The sequence below is a fragment of the Myxine glutinosa genome, chromosome 6 (genome assembly GCF_964187855.1).
Source record: "Myxine glutinosa chromosome 6, kmMyxGlut1.1, whole genome shotgun sequence".
In the NCBI taxonomy this organism is placed as follows: Eukaryota; Metazoa; Chordata; class Myxini; order Myxiniformes; family Myxinidae; genus Myxine; species Myxine glutinosa.
Genome location: NC_136266.1, coordinates 63,566,397 through 63,586,296, shown reverse-complemented (window position 1 = coordinate 63,586,296; position 19,900 = coordinate 63,566,397). Strand labels below are relative to the sequence as shown.

The window sequence follows — 19,900 nt, the reverse complement described above, 5'->3', positions numbered from 1 at the left end:
CGTGATCTGATGGGCCGTCTCCTTGTGCTGACCACCAAGAAGAGACTTGACATGCAGCATATTCTCCAGTACCCATTGACCCCAGTACCTCTGTCCATGGCCAGCCCTGACGAAGTAATGACAAAGACCGATAAGAGTGCTCTCTTTGATATATTGGAAAATAAAGTGAAAGATATTGAAGAGAGGCCAGAGAAAGTCAGTTCTTACATCATAGATGGACAGTTCCTTTTGCATAGCTTACCACCAAATTTGCCTCCCACATACTGAGGGTTAGCCGGAAGTATTCTTAACCAGAGTTTAACAGCGTCAGCCAAACGCATACACATAGTCTTTGATGATTATCCACAGCCTTCAATTAAGGACACGGAGAGGGACAGGCGGGGATCCGACAACAGAACTTTCGTCATCACAGGGCCAGAGCAGAGACGAGTGCCAAGACATCTAAATGATGCCCTGAAGTCCAGGTCCTTCAAAAAGCAGTTACCTCAGTTTCTTGCCAATGAATGGCAGGACTCTTCATATGCAAACATTTTTGGGGATCGTGAAGTCTTCCTAGATGTCCCGGGGGAGTGCTATCACTTCCAGGTGAAAGAGGGTGTCATACAGCGAGACACGGTGGATGGATTAAGGAACAACCATGAAGAGGCAGACACAAAGATTTGTCTGCATTCCTTATCAGCTGATTGTAAGAACGGGAACATAGTGGTCAGGGCTTCCGACACAGATATTTCAGTGATATTACTGTACCATTGCCATAGATTTCAGTCAACATTGTGGATGGATATTGGAACAGTTTTAAAGAACAACCGTCGTTACGTCAGTGTGACTGCAATATGTAAGGAGCTAGGACCAGATCTTTGTGCTGCGTTGCCAGCTTTCCATGCCTTCACAGGATCGGACTAAACGTCAGCATGTCAGAAAAGGGAAGGTCAGGCCTTTCAAAACTCTGGAAAAACAACCTGACTACCAGAATTATTTCAGATTAATGGCAACAAACACAATTTCTAACATGACGAAAGCAGCTCTTCAGAGGTTCACAGCCACAATGTATGGAGCTAAGGATAGTGCAAACACCAGCCTAAATGAGTGTAGGTACGAGAAGTTCATGAAGACATACGGACCAAAGGGAAATGGAAAAAACCTACTTGCCAATTTGAGGGGCATGGATGCAAGTGGACTACCACCTTGCGAAGATGAGCTCAATACTCACATTAAGCGTGCTTCCTTTGTTGCCAACATGTGGGCAAGAGCAGATCAAAATCATATAGAGCAGCATCCCACTCAAGAAAATGGCTGGCAGTTAGTTGATGACCATTACAAACCAGTTTGGTTCGAAGGGGAGCAACTCCCTGAAAGCCTTATCCCAGAGACAGAGGAATTGGAAGCAATGGACAAGGAAGAGGAGAATGACATGGAAATTGCATCTTCAGATGAAGATGACAGTTCTGACGAGGATGACTAGAATCTTGTAACAGACAGGCAGGCTGAAACCATAATTATACCAATACTAATAAATACTAGTGAACTCATGATTATCACAGTATAGGAATAGAACTTTTGCCTAACAGTATGAGACTCATCAGCAGTTTTGATGTTTTGTCTTGTAAGTTTTAGCGATAGATTGATATCATTTTAAAATTTAGCATGATATGGATATGGATATCAAAAGGTAGTCATAGTTGACACATGACAAAAGTTTGGTTTCCAAGGAGCATAACCACTTGAACAAAGGCATGTTAGTGTCCTGTTGCAACATATAATTAAATACAAATGTTTTACCACAATAGCTACTCAGTAGATGCCCTCTTGCCAAAAGCGTGAAACAGTAGACTAGGAAACTGTTTATTTTTTCATGATTCATGATGCTTGTTCCATATGCACTGAATGTGTAGGAAAAATGCCAGGTCCAATTACTTTTACTGATCACTGATGCTCCTTTTATGTATCGATGCCAGATCTACATGTCACACTTGATTTTATCATTGAAATATACGTAGTTGATAGAAAAGTTAAATTGATAGTTTCTTTGTTCTTCTATTCTATCAGAGTCAAATTGTAAGGCATTCTGTGCATTGAGAACTGGCAAAATGCATTACAGATTTGCATCCTTCATGGTCCATTGCGGGCCACGCCTGCGTTGATCTTTACCTTCTGAAATAGGCCTAATGGATATACACCTTCGGCCCCTAACTTGGGCGATACGAAAAACCTTATCCATGGAGAAAAAGAGTAAATATTCGATATGAAACGATCTTTGTTTCACCATGACCTACTCTCTATTGATCTTAATTTCCCGGAAACAGGTATTTGCCTATGACCTCGCGGGATCTCGCGAGATCTTGGAGACGGCGGCAGGGATTTTCGAAGCTCCACACGGTCTCCACGTTTTTCGAAGTTAAGTCTGTTCACAATTGTATTTTGTCGAAACTGTATTTATCTTTCGGTGTGTGAAGTTATTGTGTGCAACTTTGGTTGTTTCTCGGTGTTTATCTTTCATAAATTGATCGTCTGTTTGCCGTGTCGCGAGCCAGGCCTTTGCCGCATCGCGAACGATTTGAAATCGAAGTTAAGTGATTGTTCCCATTTGTATTTTCGTTAAAACTGTATTTATTTATGGTGTTGTACGTATATTGTGTCCCGACGAAGATTTTTCGGTGCAAATCTTTCATACCTGTATTGAAAATCGTGTTAATTCGTGTCGTGTCTTGAGGCCTTGTACAGTGTGCACTGTACAACCTTGAGGCTTTGTTTTTCTCAGCGATCCGTCGTTTGTGATCCAATAACTTTCGTTCTCTGTATTCCCAGTCTTTTCACCCATAGCCTACTTCCTTGTGTAAATCTCAACTCAAAAAAAAAAAAAAAAAAAAAAAAAAAAAAAAAAAACACATTTCCTTCTCTGTTCTCATTCGTTTATTCATTCTTATTCGTTCGTTCGTTCTTCGACCACGTGTTTCTCCCCCATTTCCCCAGATAGTTTTCACTCATTAACCTTCAATGTTTACACTTTCCCCTCAAGTTATGTATTCCGTCATATTTTATAACACCTTTTTCTTCTTCTTCTTTAAAAGGCTGCTTTCGACTTGCTCACCAAATCAATTCATCCCAAAAAAAATATCCATCTCCTATAGTGCCTTTTTTCTACATTCCCTAAACTCTCCTGCACTCCATCCTCCATCCAGCGTCCTTAAACGTATTTTTAACTCGAAGGTCACAAGAAACTCATTTTGCAATAAATGTTCGTTTCCCATAAATCGTACACTTTCAAAAATCCAATCTCACCCCTCCCCTCCAAATCTTCCCCATAACCCCTCCCCTCCAAATCTTCCCCATCACCCCTCCCCTCCAAATCTTCCCCATCACCCATCCCTTTCAAATCTCCCCCCTTGCCCCCTCCCTCCTAAACTACCCCCTCACCCCTCCCCGCCAAGACGCCCCCTCGCCCCTCCCCTCCTAGACTCCTGCCTCACCCCTCCCCTCCAAATCTCCCCCATATCCCATCCCTTTCAAATCCCTCCCCTTGTCCCTTCCGTCCCAAACTCCCCCCTCACCCCTCCCCTTCAAATCTCCCCACCCTCATTGCTTCTCAATTTCCCCCCTCTCACTCCCCCTCCTCAAAGCGTCCTCCCCGCTTCTTCCCCCTTCAAACTCTCACCTCCATCTCCCCCAACCTTCTGCCTCGCTCTTCCCCCTCCTCAAATAACACCTCATTGTGGCTCACCCAATCACCATCAAACCTTTTGTCCGCCCCATCCTTCCCTTTCTCCGAGCTATTCTGAAATCTCTGACACACCTTCAACAGCTCTCCCTACCTCTTCCACCTCTTCCACATCTTACCCTACCCCTCCTCCCCCCTGTTCTGTATCTGATGCTCCCCCTTCCTCTTCATTAACGGTATGGACCTCAAACATCCGGGGCCTTCGTTCAAACTTAACTGATCTCTCCATACAGGTTGCTTCTGTCAAACCAGACGTGATCTGCTTAACAGAAACTTTCCTCCTTTATGATGTCTCTGATTCCATAGTATCTCTCCCGGGCTACTCCCTCCTCCGGTATGATAGACCTGAGCCTCGTCCTGGAGGCGGGGTTGCTATCTTTATCAAAAACTCTCTTCCTCACTCGCCCTGCACTGCACTCTCTCCACCTCACCCCCAGGAATACCTCTGGCTACGGCTTCCCCTTCGCTCCCACCTCTTGTTCATATGTGTGTTGTACCGTCCACCAAACAGTGATGACTCCATCTACATCTCGCTGTCTGATGATATGGACCAACTTCTATCTACTCATCCCAACTCTCTCTTCCTCATATGTGGTGATTTCAACTGTCATCATGCCAGTTGGCTGGGTGTGGGTACCTCTCTCACCAGCCATGGCTCCTCAGCAAAGGACTTCTGCAACTCACTGGGACTGACACAATCTGTCAATTTCCCGACCCGGATCGCAGTCAACGGAACATCTTCTCTTCTGGACTTGGTTATGACTAACTTCCCTGAAAATGTCTGCTGCTCTTCTTCTGCTCCAATCGGATCATCTGATCATGTCCTTGTTAAAGTGGACATCTCTCTGACCATCCTCAGGGAACCTGCTCAGTGTCGACGAGTCTGGCATTTCACTCAGGCCAACTGGCACGGTCTTCAAGCAGCCATCAATCATCTGGACTGGTCTCCCATCTCTACCACCTCTGACATCAACTCATCCTGGGAATTCTTCCAAAGTAAATTGCTCTCTCTCATGCACAGATTTATCCCATCTCGTCTTCAGTTGTCATACCCTTCCTCCCGTCCATGGTACACGGAATCTTGTGGTGAGGCTGTTGCCCAGAAACAACTTGCCTTCGTCTCCTGGAAAGCAAATCCAACGGAAGGAAATCTCATTTCCTTTCACAAAGCCCGAAACAAGTGTGTGTCCACCCTCAGGAGAGCCAGGAAACAATATCTCTCCGTTCTCAAGACCGAACTCTCTTATCTGTCTCCCTCTTCCAAATCCTGGTGGCGTCTGGTCAAATCCGTTTCTGGTGTTTGTTCCCCCTCCATCCCCTCCCTTACCTCAAACGGCTACACAGCTGACTCCGCACGTGAAAAAGCTGAATGCCTCAACTCTGTGTTTGCCTCTAAATCTTGTGTCCCAAACCCATCCCTCTCTGTACCCACCATACCCAGTCGTACCCTGCTGCTCCTGGACTCCGTGTCCTTTCCTCCTGACAAGGTGGAAAAGTTTCTGTCAACCCTCGACTCTGATTCTGCAACTGGACCCGACGGCATCAGCCCACGGGTCCTAAAATCCTGCTCTGCTGCTCTATCTCACCCTCTCTCTGTTCTCTTCACCCTCTCTTTTGCTCAAGGTCAACTGCCATCTGCTTGGAAATCAGCCAACATCACCGCTTTGCACAAAAAAGGTGCAAAAACAGATCCTAGCAACTACAGACCAATCAGCCTTCTCCCAATTATCAGCAAAGTCATGGAATCCATCATTGCTTCGGATATGAAATCTTTCCTCTTCTCCAATGGCTTGATCTCTGATCATCAATTTGGTTTCAGACCAGGTCACTCTACTCTGGACATGCTGCTTCTGCTGTCTCAACAATGGATGGAGGTCCTCAATGCCAAACAGGAAATTAGAGCTGTCTCCCTCGACATATCACGTGCCTTCGACACGGTCTGGCACCCCGCTCTGCTCACAAAACTCTCCTCCTTTGGTATCCATGGAAATCTCCACGCATGGCTGGCGGACTTCCTCTCTAGTCGTCGTCAACGTGTGGCCCTGAATGGGTTTCTCTCATCTCCTCTTCCTGTTCAGGCTGGAGTTCCCCAAGGCAGTGTTCTGGGCCCCGTGCTTTTTCTGGTCTTCATCAATGATCTCTCTGACTCTCTCGAAAATCCTCTCTATCTCTTTGCCGATGACTCCACTCTCTGCCGCTCCATTCCTCTTCCCTCAGATCGGCAGTCTGCTGCCTCCTCTCTCTGAAGACCTGGACAAAATCACAGACTGGTCAAACAAGTGGAACATGTCTTTCAATCCTGACAAATCTCACACTCTTACGATGTCTCTCCGAAAAGATCGACTGGACAACCCTCCCATCTACTTTCTCAACAATCCTCTCCAAGAAGTTCTGTCGCTCAAGATTTTGGGTCTCACTATCTGCCATGATCTTTCTTGGGAAAACAACATTTCCAAGCTGGCCTCCAAAGCCAGTTGTCGACTGGGCATCCTCCGTCGTGCGAAGTCCTTCCTCGGCACACCTGAGCTCCTCACCACATACAAGGCTTTCATCCGCAGCTCAATGGAATACTGTTCTCCCCCATGGGCCGGTGCTCCTGCCTCACACCTAGCTCGGCTTCACGCTGTTGAAACCAAAGCTTTCAGAATTATTGGAATCTCCCGCGATGAAGCTATCTCTGAGGGCCTTTCACTCACTCACCGCAGGCAGGTAGGTGGTCTTTCTGTCTTCTACCGACTCCTCTCCGGCCTTGCACCCCCAGCTCTCTCTGTGCTCTGTCCCCCAAATATTCCTACAGGTCGCACAAGATCTGCCAGCAACCCTCTGATGGTTAAACTGCCGAAATCTCGGCTCTCTGCTCACCTTCACTCTTTCATTCCTCTTTTCTCCCGCCTCTGGAACAAACTTCCTCACTCCCTTCAATCCCACTCCTCCCTCCAGGTCTTTAAAACAGCTGTTCACCACCATCTCTTATCTTCCCCCATCCAAAACCTTGATCTTTTCTACCCCCGCTAATTCACCCCAGATCCACCTTGTTTGAAATTCCAACTTCTTTCCTGGAAGTCCTGGCAGTGTCCATATGTTTTATACCTCTCCCACCACCCCCTTCCTATGCCCCCCCCCCAAAGCCCTCGCCCTCTCTCAGATCTCTCGATGTCTCCATGTCTCTCGGTCCCTGCTCTCAAATGTTGTGTTTGTGTCCTTCCCCCTCTCTCCCCATCTTGTCTTCCGCTCCCGATGTTATATGTTTTATGTGTCGGTTTGTCTTTCTGTGTGATTAATGTTCGCTCTTTCACGAGCCTCGATCTTGTATACAAAAAAAAAAAAAAAAAAAAAAAAAAAAAAACCTCTTCTTAAATGGGTTTTGCACCAAAAGGGTCACTTAAGAACTACTGATCCTTCATTAGGAAGGTCAAAATAATATTTCCACAAAGTTTCATTGATGTACTTGAGATGTGTTTTAAATGTACTAAAAATATCGCCCTCTTTAGGCCGTTCTTAAATGGGTTTTGCACCAAATTCGACACTTAAGAACTACTGATCCTTCATCAGGAAGGTCTAAAGAAAATTTCCACAAAGTTTCATTAATGTACTCAAAATGTGATTTAAATGTGAAAGTAGCGCCCCCTTTAGGCCGTTCTTAAATGGGTTTTGCACCAAATTCGTCACTTAAGAATAGCACATCTGTAATCACAGTGCCAAAATGAAACTGTTGGCACTAGTTTGATCGATGTACTCAAAAATGTAATTTAAACTGACTTTGGGGGGTACTTCAAGCAGCACCCCCTACTTAATGCACCAATTGGAAAACTTAAGAATGGTCATTCGGAGGTCCCCATCCCACCATCTGATGAGTTTAGCTCTCAAACCTTTTGTACTCGAGATGTAATACAAATCTGTGTTAGCTCCCAGACTAACTAACAGAGCGGTTTTGGAGATGGAGGTGCAACTTTTTCCGATTTTTCCAAGATGGCGCCTGTACCACGTGACCAATGACGTCATAATTATCATTTTTTTAAATTCTACAGGAGGAGCCACTCATATTCTGAAAATTTTGTGTCCATCAGACTAACAGTTGCAGAGGAATATTTTTTTTCATACTGATCAGATCAAGCATTGCACTTGTCGAATTATGACGTCATCGGTGCTTTCATTATGAAATCATCTTATTCCCCATGGGGAAGTACTTGACAATGAGCCATGCTTACATTCTTTCCATTGAATGGTTTGGGAGATAGTGTAACGTTTTTCCAAGATGGCGTCCATACCACGTGACCTATGATGTCATCATTAACAATTCTACAGGTGGAGGCACTCCTGTGGTAAAAATTTCGTGCCAATCGGACCAACAGTTGCCGAGAAAATGATATTTTTAAATGCAGACATGTACGTACACACCCGAATGCTTAACCTTGATTTTCGCTTCGCGAGCGCAGGGTAATACACCTTTACACGTCGGTGAGGGCATGCTTAAGAGTGTGTTTAAGCCTTGAGACAAGCATTAGGTAAAAATGATATAGTTAGAACTGCAGTTGTACTCTCATATAAAGAGTGCAGTTGTAGTTTGCAGTTTATATGCAGTTGTACTCTCATATAAAGGCGTGGCAAAACATCACCAGATTTGCATACATAATACATAGATAGCCACTAATTAATTTTATACTGTAGTATACAACCAAAACATAAAACATGATAGATGTTTCAATAACAAATCATTGATCATTGCTCATTTCAATCCAGATTACCCAGAGTGGCATACATGTGGGAACCATAGCTCGGATACAGAGATTGTACACATTCACAGATTGTCTTTTCTGTGATCAATGGTTGGAGGGATGGATGGATGGATGGATGGATGGAAGGAAGGATGGATGAGTGGAAGGATGGATGAGTGGAAGGAAGGATGGATGAGTGGAAGGAAGGATGGATGAGTGGAAGGAAGGATGGATGAGTGGAAGGAAGGATGGATGAGTGGAAGGAGGGATGGATGAGTGGAAGGAGGGATGGATGAGTGGAAGGAGGGATGGATGAGTGGAAAGAGGGATGGATGAGTGGAAAGAGGGATGGATGAGTGGAAAGAGGGATGGATGAGTGGAAAGAGGGAAGGATGAGTGGAAAGAGGGATGGATGAGTGGAAAGAGGGATGGATGAGTGGAAAGAGGGATGGATGAGTGGAAAGAGGATGGATGGATGAATGATGAATGAGTGGAAGGAAGGATGGATGGATGAATGATGGATGAGTGGAAAGAGGGATGGATGAGTGGAAAGAGGGATGGATGAGTGGAAGGAAGGATGGATGAGTGGAAGGAAGGACGGATGGATGAGTGATGGATGAGTGGAAAGAGGGATGGATGAGTGGAAAGAGGGATGGATGAGTGGAAAGAGGGATGGATGAGTGGAAAGAGGGATGGATGAGTGGAAAGAGGGATGGATGAGTGGAAAGAGGGATGGGTGAGTGGAAAGAGGGATGGATGAGTGGAAAGAGGGATGGATGAGTGGAAGGAGGGATGGATGAGTGGAAAGAGGGATGGATGAGTGGAAAGAGGGATGGATGAGTGGAAAGAGGGATGGATGAGTGGAAAGAGGGATGGATGAGTGGAAAGAGGGATGGATGAGTGGAAAGAGGGATGGATGAGTGGAAAGAGGGATGGATGAGTGGAAAGAGGGATGGATGAGTGGAAAGAGGGATGGATGAGTGGAAAGAGGGATGGATGAGTGGAAAGAGGGATGGATGAGTGGAAAGAGGGATGGATGAGTGGAAAGAGGGATGGATGAGTGGAAAGAGGGATGGATGAGTGGAAAGAGGGATGGATGAGTGGAAAGAGGGATGGATGAGTGGAAAGAGGGATGGATGAGTGGAAAGAGGGATGGATGAGTGGAAAGAGGGATGGATGAGTGGAAAGAGGGATGGATGAGTGGAAAGAGGGATGGATGAGTGGAAGGAGGGATGGATGAGTGGAAAGAGGGATGAATGAGTGGAAAGAGGGATGGATGAGTGGAAAGAGGGATGGATGAGTGGAAAGAGGGATGGATGAGTGGAAAGAGGGATGGATGAGTGGAAAGAGGGATGGATGAGTGGAAAGAGGGATGGATGAGTGGAAAGAGGGATGGATGAGTGGAAAGAGGGATGGATGAGTGGAAGGAAGGATGGATGAGTGGAAGGAAGGACGGATGGATGAATGATGGATGAGTGGAAGGAGGGATGGATGAGTGGAAGGAGGGATGGATGAGTGGAAAGAGGGATGGATGAGTGGAAAGAGGGATGGATGAGTGGAAAGAGGGATGGATGAGTGGAAAGAGGGATGGATGAGTGGAAAGAGGGATGGATGAGTGGAAAGAGGGATGGATGAATGGAAAGAGGGATGGATGAGTGGAAGGAAGGATGGATGAGTGGAGGGAAGGATGGATGGATGAATGATGGATGAGTGGAAGGAGGGATGGATGAGTGGAAAGAGGGATGGATGAGTGGAAAGAGGGATGGATGAGTGGAAAGAGGGATGGATGAGTGGAAAGAGGGATGGATGAGTGGAAAGAGGGATGGGTGAGTGGAAAGAGGGATGGATGAGTGGAAAGAGGGATGGGTGAGTGGAAAGAGGGATGGATGAGTGGAAGGAGGGAAGGATGGATCTCTCAAAGAAATCATTTCATTGGCTGCTGAATCTAGTGCAAGATGACCTGGATCAACCTACGATGAGGAGCGATGCGCTGGGTCCCCTCCAACAATAATTGTCCATGGCGCTTTGATTCTATGCAAATTCATCATTTCAATTGGATGTTGGAGATGTGTGTGATGTTTCACAGGCTAATCGGCTGTTTATCTCGCTTCGTAAATTGCTCTTTAGACGTGTGTTTTGCTGTGCGCGTCCAACAATCCTTTTGTCAGCGTTAAAGGGTTAGGCGTGTGTTAGCAAGACGCTCGCTAAACGCCTTTCGTAAATTAGGCCCGTGGTGTTTATCTGAATATGTTACTGCAATCCAAAATGCAGTAACATATTCAGATATTTGGTTAAACCAAAAACCAATCTTACTTGGGTTAAAACAAAGAGGAAGTAAAATGCCGGCTGGGAACATTCACCTTCAGTTCAGGGAAACACACGTTGTTTGGGTGTCAGCGATAACTCGCCGACTCTTTGCAAAAGACACCGTGGGGGTTTCAAACGTCCATGAAGTAACGCTAGCAGACGGGACCCCATCCGAGGGAAAATCGAACCCAGATGAATCGGCTCAATGGCAGGTGCGCTTACCTCTACACAATCCTCTCGGACGTTTCATAGTACATTATTTAAATACAAACACCCCGTTTTGTAATATGTTTAAATGTTCCTTTCTCACGTTTGTGGAAGTGTGTTCCGGAAATGGTTCAATCTTCCTTCCATATCTTCAAGAAGGTGCTGGATCACCATTTAAAGTCGACTCCCACCCCCATACATACCCGATATATTTTCCACCCACATGGAACCTTTTTACTTGCAGGTTTCTGCTGTGTGTCACTGTGGGTGTGTCTGTCTGTGTGTCTGTCTGTCTGTCAGTGCCGGATTAAGCCTCGGCTGGCCCGAAGGCACATTTTGAAATTTTAGAGAATGGCCTGAACAATTTAAATTAGATCTCAGGCTCATGGAAATGGACCCCAGACAAAAGATGACCTGATTCATGAACAAAATATTTAATACAAAAAAAGACAAATATGTAATGTGAAAAGAAAGTACTTTCAAACTAGTTTAGTCTATACAATTTGCAGTGTATGAATATATGCATGACACAACACGCACAGATTTGGCACTTTGCTTTACAGTTTACTAGACCTTAGATTGTAACCTTGCGCGTGTTTACAACTGCAAACTCTTCAATTACGGAACTGAAGTTGTGAAACTGAAAACGTCAAAATAATAAAAATTGACGAAAACTGCTTGTATTGTCCATTTTTGTGGCCCGAATTTTTGGCTGGCCCTAAGGCACATGCCTTGTCTGCCTAATGATTAATCCGGCTATGCTGTCTGTGTGTCTGTCTGTCTGTGTATGTCTGTGTGTCCGTCTGGCTCTGTCCGTCTGGCTCTGTCCGTCTGGCTCTGTCCGTTCCTGTCTGTTCCTGTCCGTTCCTGTCCGTTCCTGTCTGTTCCTGTCCGTTCCTGTCCGTTCCTGTCTGTTCCTGTCCGTTCCTGTCTGTTCCTGTCTGTTCCTGTCTGTTCCTGTCTGTCTTTTTTTTTCTGTGCACTCAATTCCTTGCTTGTTTGGGTCATATTGTCGCCCCACTGTCCGACTGTCGGTACATTGGTTTTTTTTATCCTCTGTCACGTCTGCTTCCACAAGCGTCGACGTATTAAACAAATTAAGTCTCATACATTAATCTCCAATGGTTGAGAAGCTCCAACACCATTCTTTATCCCTGTCGATTCATTCATACTTCATAAGTATCACCAAGACTGTCCCTAAAACGTCATCAAAGTAGCTTGTGGTCGGTTTTCCCCTCCAACCACCCCCCCCCCCCCCCCCCCATAGTTCCTCCTTTTTAACGTATCTGAGAAAATAATGTAAAAGTTTATTTTTGCTTTTGTTGGAGTAATGCCTTGAGAATCAAAACACACAATGATGATATAGCAGTTACATGCACTCACCTTGCAGAATTTCCAATGGCAGCACATACCAAGGCTCAATGAGGTAGGAGATGTAGAGAAAGCGGATGGCATTGCAGACAAGTCCCAAGTACAGTACCCTTTGGAACAGCAATGTTCACATGCTCGGTTAAAAACCTGCGCTGGATGGAGAGCTTAAATTTTTAATTTTGAGAGTAATCCATCTGAAAGGTTCGAAGCAAAACCTTTCAGCTCATGTCTCAATAAATGCCCTTTTTCCGATATAAGAAAACAAGGATATTTCACTATAAAGCAATATATTTGAAAAATTAATGAGTCGTACATCACTTTTTTTTTGCTGAAAGCACAATATACAACAAAGTCCTCACCTTATGTGACCAATCAGACCAATGAGGTAGTGGCTCAAGAAGTATGCAGTGAGCTCAGAAAAGTGGTCAATGAGTGAACAAAGGCCAAACAGCGTCGTGCTTCCCCCGATATCTGCCAAATGCCAGAAGAGGAAGGTGAATATGAAGCCATAGCAGAAGCCCATGAACCATGCCACATAGAGCACGGAGACGTAGCGCACGTTGCACAGGATTTTGAGGAGGTCTCTGTAACCGTATTCCCTTTGAATCCGGGAGCTTCCATCGGTGGGTGCTGCCGGAGATGTGCTCTCCACCGGCCGTATTCCGATCACTTCTGGAGCCTCACCGTTCTCAAACCTTCGGTAGTGGAAGTGAAACTGCGTGGCCACAACGAACGTCATTGTGACGAGGGTAGCGAACGCGATAAAGGCGATACGGTAGTTGTGCCGATCTTTCAAGACGCAGGGTGGCTCCAGAATGATGGAAGGGTTGTCCGTAGCATGGTCTATGGCCAACCCTATGACGAGCATGAAGACACCCCATCCCAAGGAACCCCACATGCGCTGCCTTCCATATTGGTCTCGATGACTTCCCAAGTAGAGTAGGGTTACCGTATCAACAATGGTGAGGGCCGGAGCACTGAAAAATTCGCCAACTATCACAAGAAGAAGAATGAGCAAGAAGATTGCATTGACATCCTGCTTGTCGTACACGATTTCATAACTGCCGATCACAGGTGTGGTCAATGGTACAGCCGTGGACATATTTGTCTCATTTGCTTCGATGCCAAAGTGGGTCGTTATGGGATTCAGACTCGATGGAAACAAAGTTGTTGATAAATAAGTCACTGAAAGTGTCGAAGGTTTTGCAAACGTCGAACTAAAAGTTGTTGGCGAGACAGTAGAATCGTCTCCAGCAGCTCGCTTGTTTCGGCCCTTAGAGGGAAGATTGAGATCCACCATCATACTTCGGGCACCAGGCTCTGGCGGAGAGGGCAATGGCACGCTTGTGGTGTTCGCCGAAGACGTATTGGGACCTTGGACAGAAGGAATCAGCTGCACGCACCTCACATGGGCAGGAGGCACAAAGCCAATGCCAAGGTTGAAGCCAATCCAACAGAAAAGTGTGAAAAGCAGGATGAGTTTGCCCTTTTTATAATGATCAGCTATTGCACCCCACAATGGTGTACTGCAGAACTCAATAAAGTAGCGAATCCCAACCAGGAGTCCATTTTGGCTGGCATTGATGCCCAGCTGCTTGTAGTAAACAGGGAGTAGTGGGAACAAAGATCCATAAGCAGAGAAGTAAAAGAAATAAAAAGCTTTTGAGATGATGAGGTCGTCGTTAATCTGCAGACAGCGCCGTTCAAACCAGTCTGCTTCCTCCTCATCGCCGCCATCGTTCGGGGTCGTGTCCTGGGACAGAGACCGTGTCTGGGTTGAAGCGACGCTGTTGGCGGCATCTTCTGCGAGGATGTACTGGTGTTTCTGAGCTTCTTCATCATCTGTTAAGATAGCGACCTTGTCGTCCACCATTCTTCCTCGTAGTGTTAGCGACTGCCAGGGTTAGAGTGCAAGCATTACAAAAGAAAGTCATTCTAATAAAAACAATTTTCAAAAATTGTACAGCTTCTGAAATTAATGAAAGTCAGTGCAGTATTTGGTTGGCCAAACAACCTCCATTCAAGTTGGTTTCACTTGTTTTTGCAAACAAACGTCATAATTGCACAAAGCCAACAAAGGAATATTTATTTATTTATTTTTACATGATCTAAGGCTTGCAGTGGAGCTGCCACACAAACACTTGGACATACAAATTAACATACGTGACAACACAAGACTGTTCAACAAAGCAAACAGAGCCATTGAGCTTGGAGGAAGTGCCGTCACCTCCAGAGGCACTCGGAGTACCAGTAGCACCACAACAATGGCGCCTCCTTTCTCACCGCACTCAACAGGGCCTTCCCTAAAGAGGAATTTCCTCCACCCCATCGATGCAAAACAATGGGGATTATCTATGCTCTGAGCCTTTTAAATGCTGAATGTCAAGCAAGGAAGCAGCACATACCAGACTACAAATGGTATTCTCACCTTGCTCTCAGCAGGAAATATGCCGATCAACAGAGCTATTTCAGAGTGGAAGCAAATCAAACACTAAATGATACAAACAGTAAATTATGGTCATAAAAAGCCATCCCACAATATTGCTGTCGATATGATTCTTGTGAAATGTTTTTCCAAGTCCTTTTATGAGCCTGAACCCGCTGTACAAAACACACAAATTGATCAACCTACTTGGCCTTCCTAATTTCCTTTCAAGGAAACAATAGCTCACGATGGGAAGATTCCTGGTTCAAATCCTGGATACTGTGACAATTTGCCCGTAGTCTTTGCCTTTGTTTCCTTAAAAGTGTAGGTGTATGTTGAGCCTTGAAAGTAATCCCTTTCACAGATAATTACATCACACTGGCATTAAAAGCCTAAACACAGCCAGCACTTTACCCTCTAAATGCCCAAGCACCTGAATTGTACACTTTTACAGCATTAGCAGGTATCAGACACCCATGTGGAGCCAGAAGGAAACTAATCAGCAACATTTTCAGATGCATTTAATGATCCATTTTCGTGTGTGTGTGTGCGTGCGTGTGTGTGTGTGAATATAGAGAAGAGAAAGGAGAAAGAAGAGAGACTTAGATTGGTGGAATGTAAGGTCAGTGGAGGGCATCTGAAAGAAGAAGAAGAAGAAGAAGAAGAAGAAGAAGAAGAAAAAAGCCCTTAATAAGAATGAATAAGATTCATTGTTGAGAAAAGACAGGCTCCATCCCTTCCACGATGCTACACTGAACCAAGGGTTTGTTACATCGTTTTCACCCCCAGATTATGGTGAAACTAATTTTTATCCATAGAAACAAATGGACTAACCTCTGACATTACTAGAGGTTATTGCCAAATGTACTGGCATTGTGGTCAGAGTGTCCGCTCTGAGTCTGGGAGGTCGGTGGTTCAAATCCCAGACCAAGTCATACCAACGAGTAATGAGAGCGGCACTCGGTAGAGCGCAGACCTCCGCCAGGCTAAACAGTTGATGTTTTGTATCCCACTGATAGGCCTGATCCGCATCCGGCCTGAACCAAAATCGAATCGGTTGTTCTTGTTTGTGCTACATATCTTTTGAGATATTGAAACTTTTGAGATATTGTGCCATGTATCGTTTTTGTTCCTATATCTCTCAATGATGAAGAATCACTTGAGAAGTTCAAAAGAACTTCTCATATTCAGATCAGGATCTTCACCAAAATCGAATCATTTCGTCCTTGTGACACACCCAACATGTCCACCAAGTTTCATCCAAATCTGTCCATAATTTTTGGAGATACCTGCTCACAAACAAACGGGGGTGAAAACATGACTATTATGTATGAAACGGGTTCCAAAATATGGAGCATTAAGGATGGAGCCAAACTATTGTGGACAAATGAGTTTCAAGTGTTGTTCAGTCAGTCCATCTTCGGCTGCTGAGATAAAAAATGGTTCGTGCTGCCTCCTTGCTCGACATTCAAGCATTTAAAAAAGGTTACGAGCACCGACATTCCCCATAGGTTGACATCCATGGGGAGGAGGAAATTCCTCCATAGGAAATGCAGCTGAGCGAGGTGAGAAATGTGGCGCCATTGTGACGTCGATGGTACCCAGAGTGCCCTGGGAAGTGACGCACTCCCCCCCAAGCTGTTTCCCTGTGTTTGTCTTGTCTAACAGTCTTGTGTTGTCTCGTTTGTTCGTCGGTGTGCCAACGTGTGTAAGATGTGTTTGGCAACCCCACTGGGAGCCTTAGATACACCAACACAACATGCATTTTAAGGCCATTTCCCCTGCTAGAGCGGGGGTTAGCCTTGCGGTCCCCGTGACAATCTTCTCCATTTTGCCCTATTTTCTGCATCTCCCCTTGTTAACCCCCTTGCCCGCATTTCTTCTTCCACCATCTTTAGCCAAGTCTTTCTCGGTCTTCCCCGTCCTCCACTTCCTTCTATATTCATTTCCATCACTCTTCTCAACCAGTCACTTTCATCCTTCCTCAACACATGACCAAACCATCTCAACCTGTTCTTCTTCACAGCATCAATCACAGGCTCTATTCCCATCATTTTTCGCAATTCATCATTTGTCTTCCTCTCTCTCTCAACGATACTCCACACATCCACCGAACCATTCACATTTCCACCCTTTCCAGCCTTCGTTGCTGCTCTACATTCATGACCCATGTCTCGCTCCCATAAATCACAACACTTCTCACACATGCAGCATACACCTTTCCCTTCAGCTTCAGCGACACTCTCCTCCTCATCAGCATGCCACTCAGTTCCCGAAACTTCTTCCATGCACATCTCACTCGAGCAACCGTTGCCGAGTCTGATCCACCTTCTCCATTCAGCATGTCTCCGAGGTAGCAAAATGTTTTCACACCTTCCAGCTTCACGCCGTCTCCAAGATCCAACTCAACATTTCCTCCATCTGCAGTTCCCTCTGTGCACACCTTACACTTGAATGTAGCTGCCACACTGGTTAATGACCCTCTCAGACCACTACATTTTTGATGAACCCACTCAGCGCACATTGTACATTGAATGGAGTTCACTCCGACACCCTTCCTGCAGACAGCACATGGCCACTTCCCAGTTCTTTCCACCTCACCACATGCTTTACCACTTGCCATCACCTTCGTTAGATACCGTTTAAAAAAATAATAATAATAATAATTTTTATCAACAACTAAACAGTGAACCATGCAATTTTCACTTTGGATTCAAATCCAACTCTTGTGAAAGCGGTTGAAGCTTTTGGAAGGTCACACCGGCATTTACTCAACAAAGTATCGTTAAATGATTCTGTGTGACAGAAACTTGGAAACAGCACGTGGAGATGAGATTAATTGAAATCATTCAGGATTAACCTATGACTCTCACAAACTAATGGCTTGAATACGTCCTCACAGAAAGCAAGTGCAGTCAAACCTGGTTAAGACCTGGATGCAAGACCTCCACGGAAGGCTGGATGCTGTAAGGCTGAGGGACAGCAGGATAGCCAAATTGATAGCATGCTCACCTCCTAGCCATCTGGTCCTGGAGTTGGTCTCCTGTGGATTCCAATGTGACGAATAAATAACTAAATAAAGGGATGCTGCATGTAGGAGCACATCATCCTTCAAAACGAGATATAAAACTGAATGTGCTACCTGCATTCATGTTGCGGATGCTACAGATTCCAGGATGGCTCCAGAAAAGTGTAGGCCATTGTGTACCAGAATCGAGAGGTGAGAAAAGGGAAGTCTTTTGCCTTTTAATTTGGGCTGACTAACAGTTTTAACCTGGCAGAGCCAAAGTATTATGGACGAACGAGGTCCAGGTGGTATCCAGACTTCCCTGATCACACTGTAGCGGTTACCGCTGGATGCACACAATCGCCTTGCACCGGCCAGAACACGGCCAGACGCGCCTCTCCCGGGCATGCCCGGACTCATTGTTCCCGGGCACGCCCGAACCTCCCGGGCACGCCCGGTCTCATCTTTCCCGGGCATGCCCGCTCTCGCCTTTCCAGGGCTCGCCCAGAGCGTCCGGGCATGCCCGCTATCGCCTTTCCAGGGCTCGCCCAGAGCGTCCGGGCATGCCCAGCCTCGACTTGCCAGGCCGCAGCCAAACACACCCGGGCAGGTCCAGACTCGCCTTTCCAAGGCTCGCCCTTGACACCCGGGCATGCCCGGTATAGCTTTTGCCGGGCAAACTTCCCGACATAAATGTGTATATATATTGCTGCCTGATAAACGGGCTTTTGTCAGAATACCTGAGATGTTTTGTTTCAATAAAGCAACTCGGACGAATTCCGTCTTTGGTCGCGTCACTTCTTTCGACTCGCGTTGGAGCGCAGCTCCTTCACTGGTGACCTACCGACATGGACACGGCAGTGACTCTTAAACTGCCTACCTTCTGGGAGGCTCACGCGGCTGTTTGGTTCACCCAGGCGGACTCCCAGTTCGCCCTGCGAGGCATCACCGCGGACGACACCCGCTTCCACCACGTCGTGGCAGCGCTCGGTTCCACCACCGCGGCCTGCTCCCTGAGCCTCCTCGAGCACCCGCCGGCTGCCGACAAGTATGATGCGTTGAAGACGCTCCTCCTCGACGCTTTCGCCCTCTCACCGGCGGCACGCGCACGGCGCCTGCTCGACCTGCCCGAGCTCGGCGACACGCGCCCGTCCGAGCGCATGGACTATATGCTCTCGTTGCTCGGTGAGCACTCTCCGGATTTTCTGTTCCGCGAGTTGTTCCTTCGCCAGCTGCCTCACCCGGTACGCCTCGCCCTGGCTGGCACGTCGATCACCGATCCCCGCGCCCTCGCCAGGGAAGCCGATAAGATCTCCTCGGCGGGCCAACACATCGGCGCGGCTACCTGGAGCCTGCCGCCATCCGAGGCGACGCCCACGACGCCCGAGCGCCCTGCGCGGTTTGAGGCCGAACTGCCGGTGAAACTGGCGGCCGCCACGCCGCACCGACCGCTTTCGACACGACGGCCGGGGCCTCCACCTGACCAGGCGTGGTGTTATTACCATGCCAGGTTCGGACACAAGGCTCGGACGTGCCGACCCCCGTGCACTTTCGGCAAGTCGGGAAACGGCCGGGCCGGCGTTCATTCCCAGCCATGAGCGCCGGCCACTCGGGCAACTTGCTTTTTATTCGGGACAAAGCGTCCGGGCGGCGTTTCCTTTGTGACACCGGCGCCCAACTGAGCGTCATACCCGCCTCCGAGCAGGACAGGCGGGACGCCGTTTGCGGCCCCTCTTTGGTCGCTGCTAATGGCTCGGCCATACGCACTTTCGGCCCGCGCAACGTCACCCTCTGCTTCGGCAGCCAGCGCTTTCAGTGGACCTTTGTGACCGCCTGCGTCCCCATGGCTTTGCTGGGCGCCGACTTCCTCTGCGCGCACGGGCTGCTGGTCGGCGTCAAACGTCGTCGCCTTGTCAACGCCGAGACCTTCAGCTCCCTGGCGTGCACGATGAGCAGCTCCGCGCCGACCGAACTGGCATGCGCCCTCCCGACGGCGAACGAGTTCGCTCGCCTGCTCGCGGAATTCCCGGCCCTCACACGGCCGACGTTTTTGGCCGTCGCAGTGCGGCATGGGATCGAGCACCACATACCCACTACGGGCCCGCCGGTCTACGCCAGGGCCCGCCGCCTCGACCCGGCCAAACTCGCCGTGG

General features: G+C 47.1%; 1 protein-coding gene across 2 annotated transcripts in view; it reads right to left on the bottom strand.

Moving 5' to 3' along the window:
• MFSD6 (major facilitator superfamily domain containing 6) overlaps positions 1-19,900 on the bottom strand; it is a 56,143-nt gene that overhangs the window by 20,138 nt on the left and 16,105 nt on the right. For both annotated transcript variants that reach the window (XM_068120198.2, XM_068120197.2), the window contains exons 3-4: positions 12,675-14,209; positions 12,328-12,425 (exon numbers count right to left, since the gene is read on the bottom strand). In XM_068120198.2, the coding sequence (XP_067976299.2) occupies positions 12,328-12,425; positions 12,675-14,188 (1,612 nt within the window). In that variant the 5' untranslated portion in view covers positions 14,189-14,209. The remainder of the gene's footprint in view (positions 1-12,327; positions 12,426-12,674; positions 14,210-19,900) is intronic.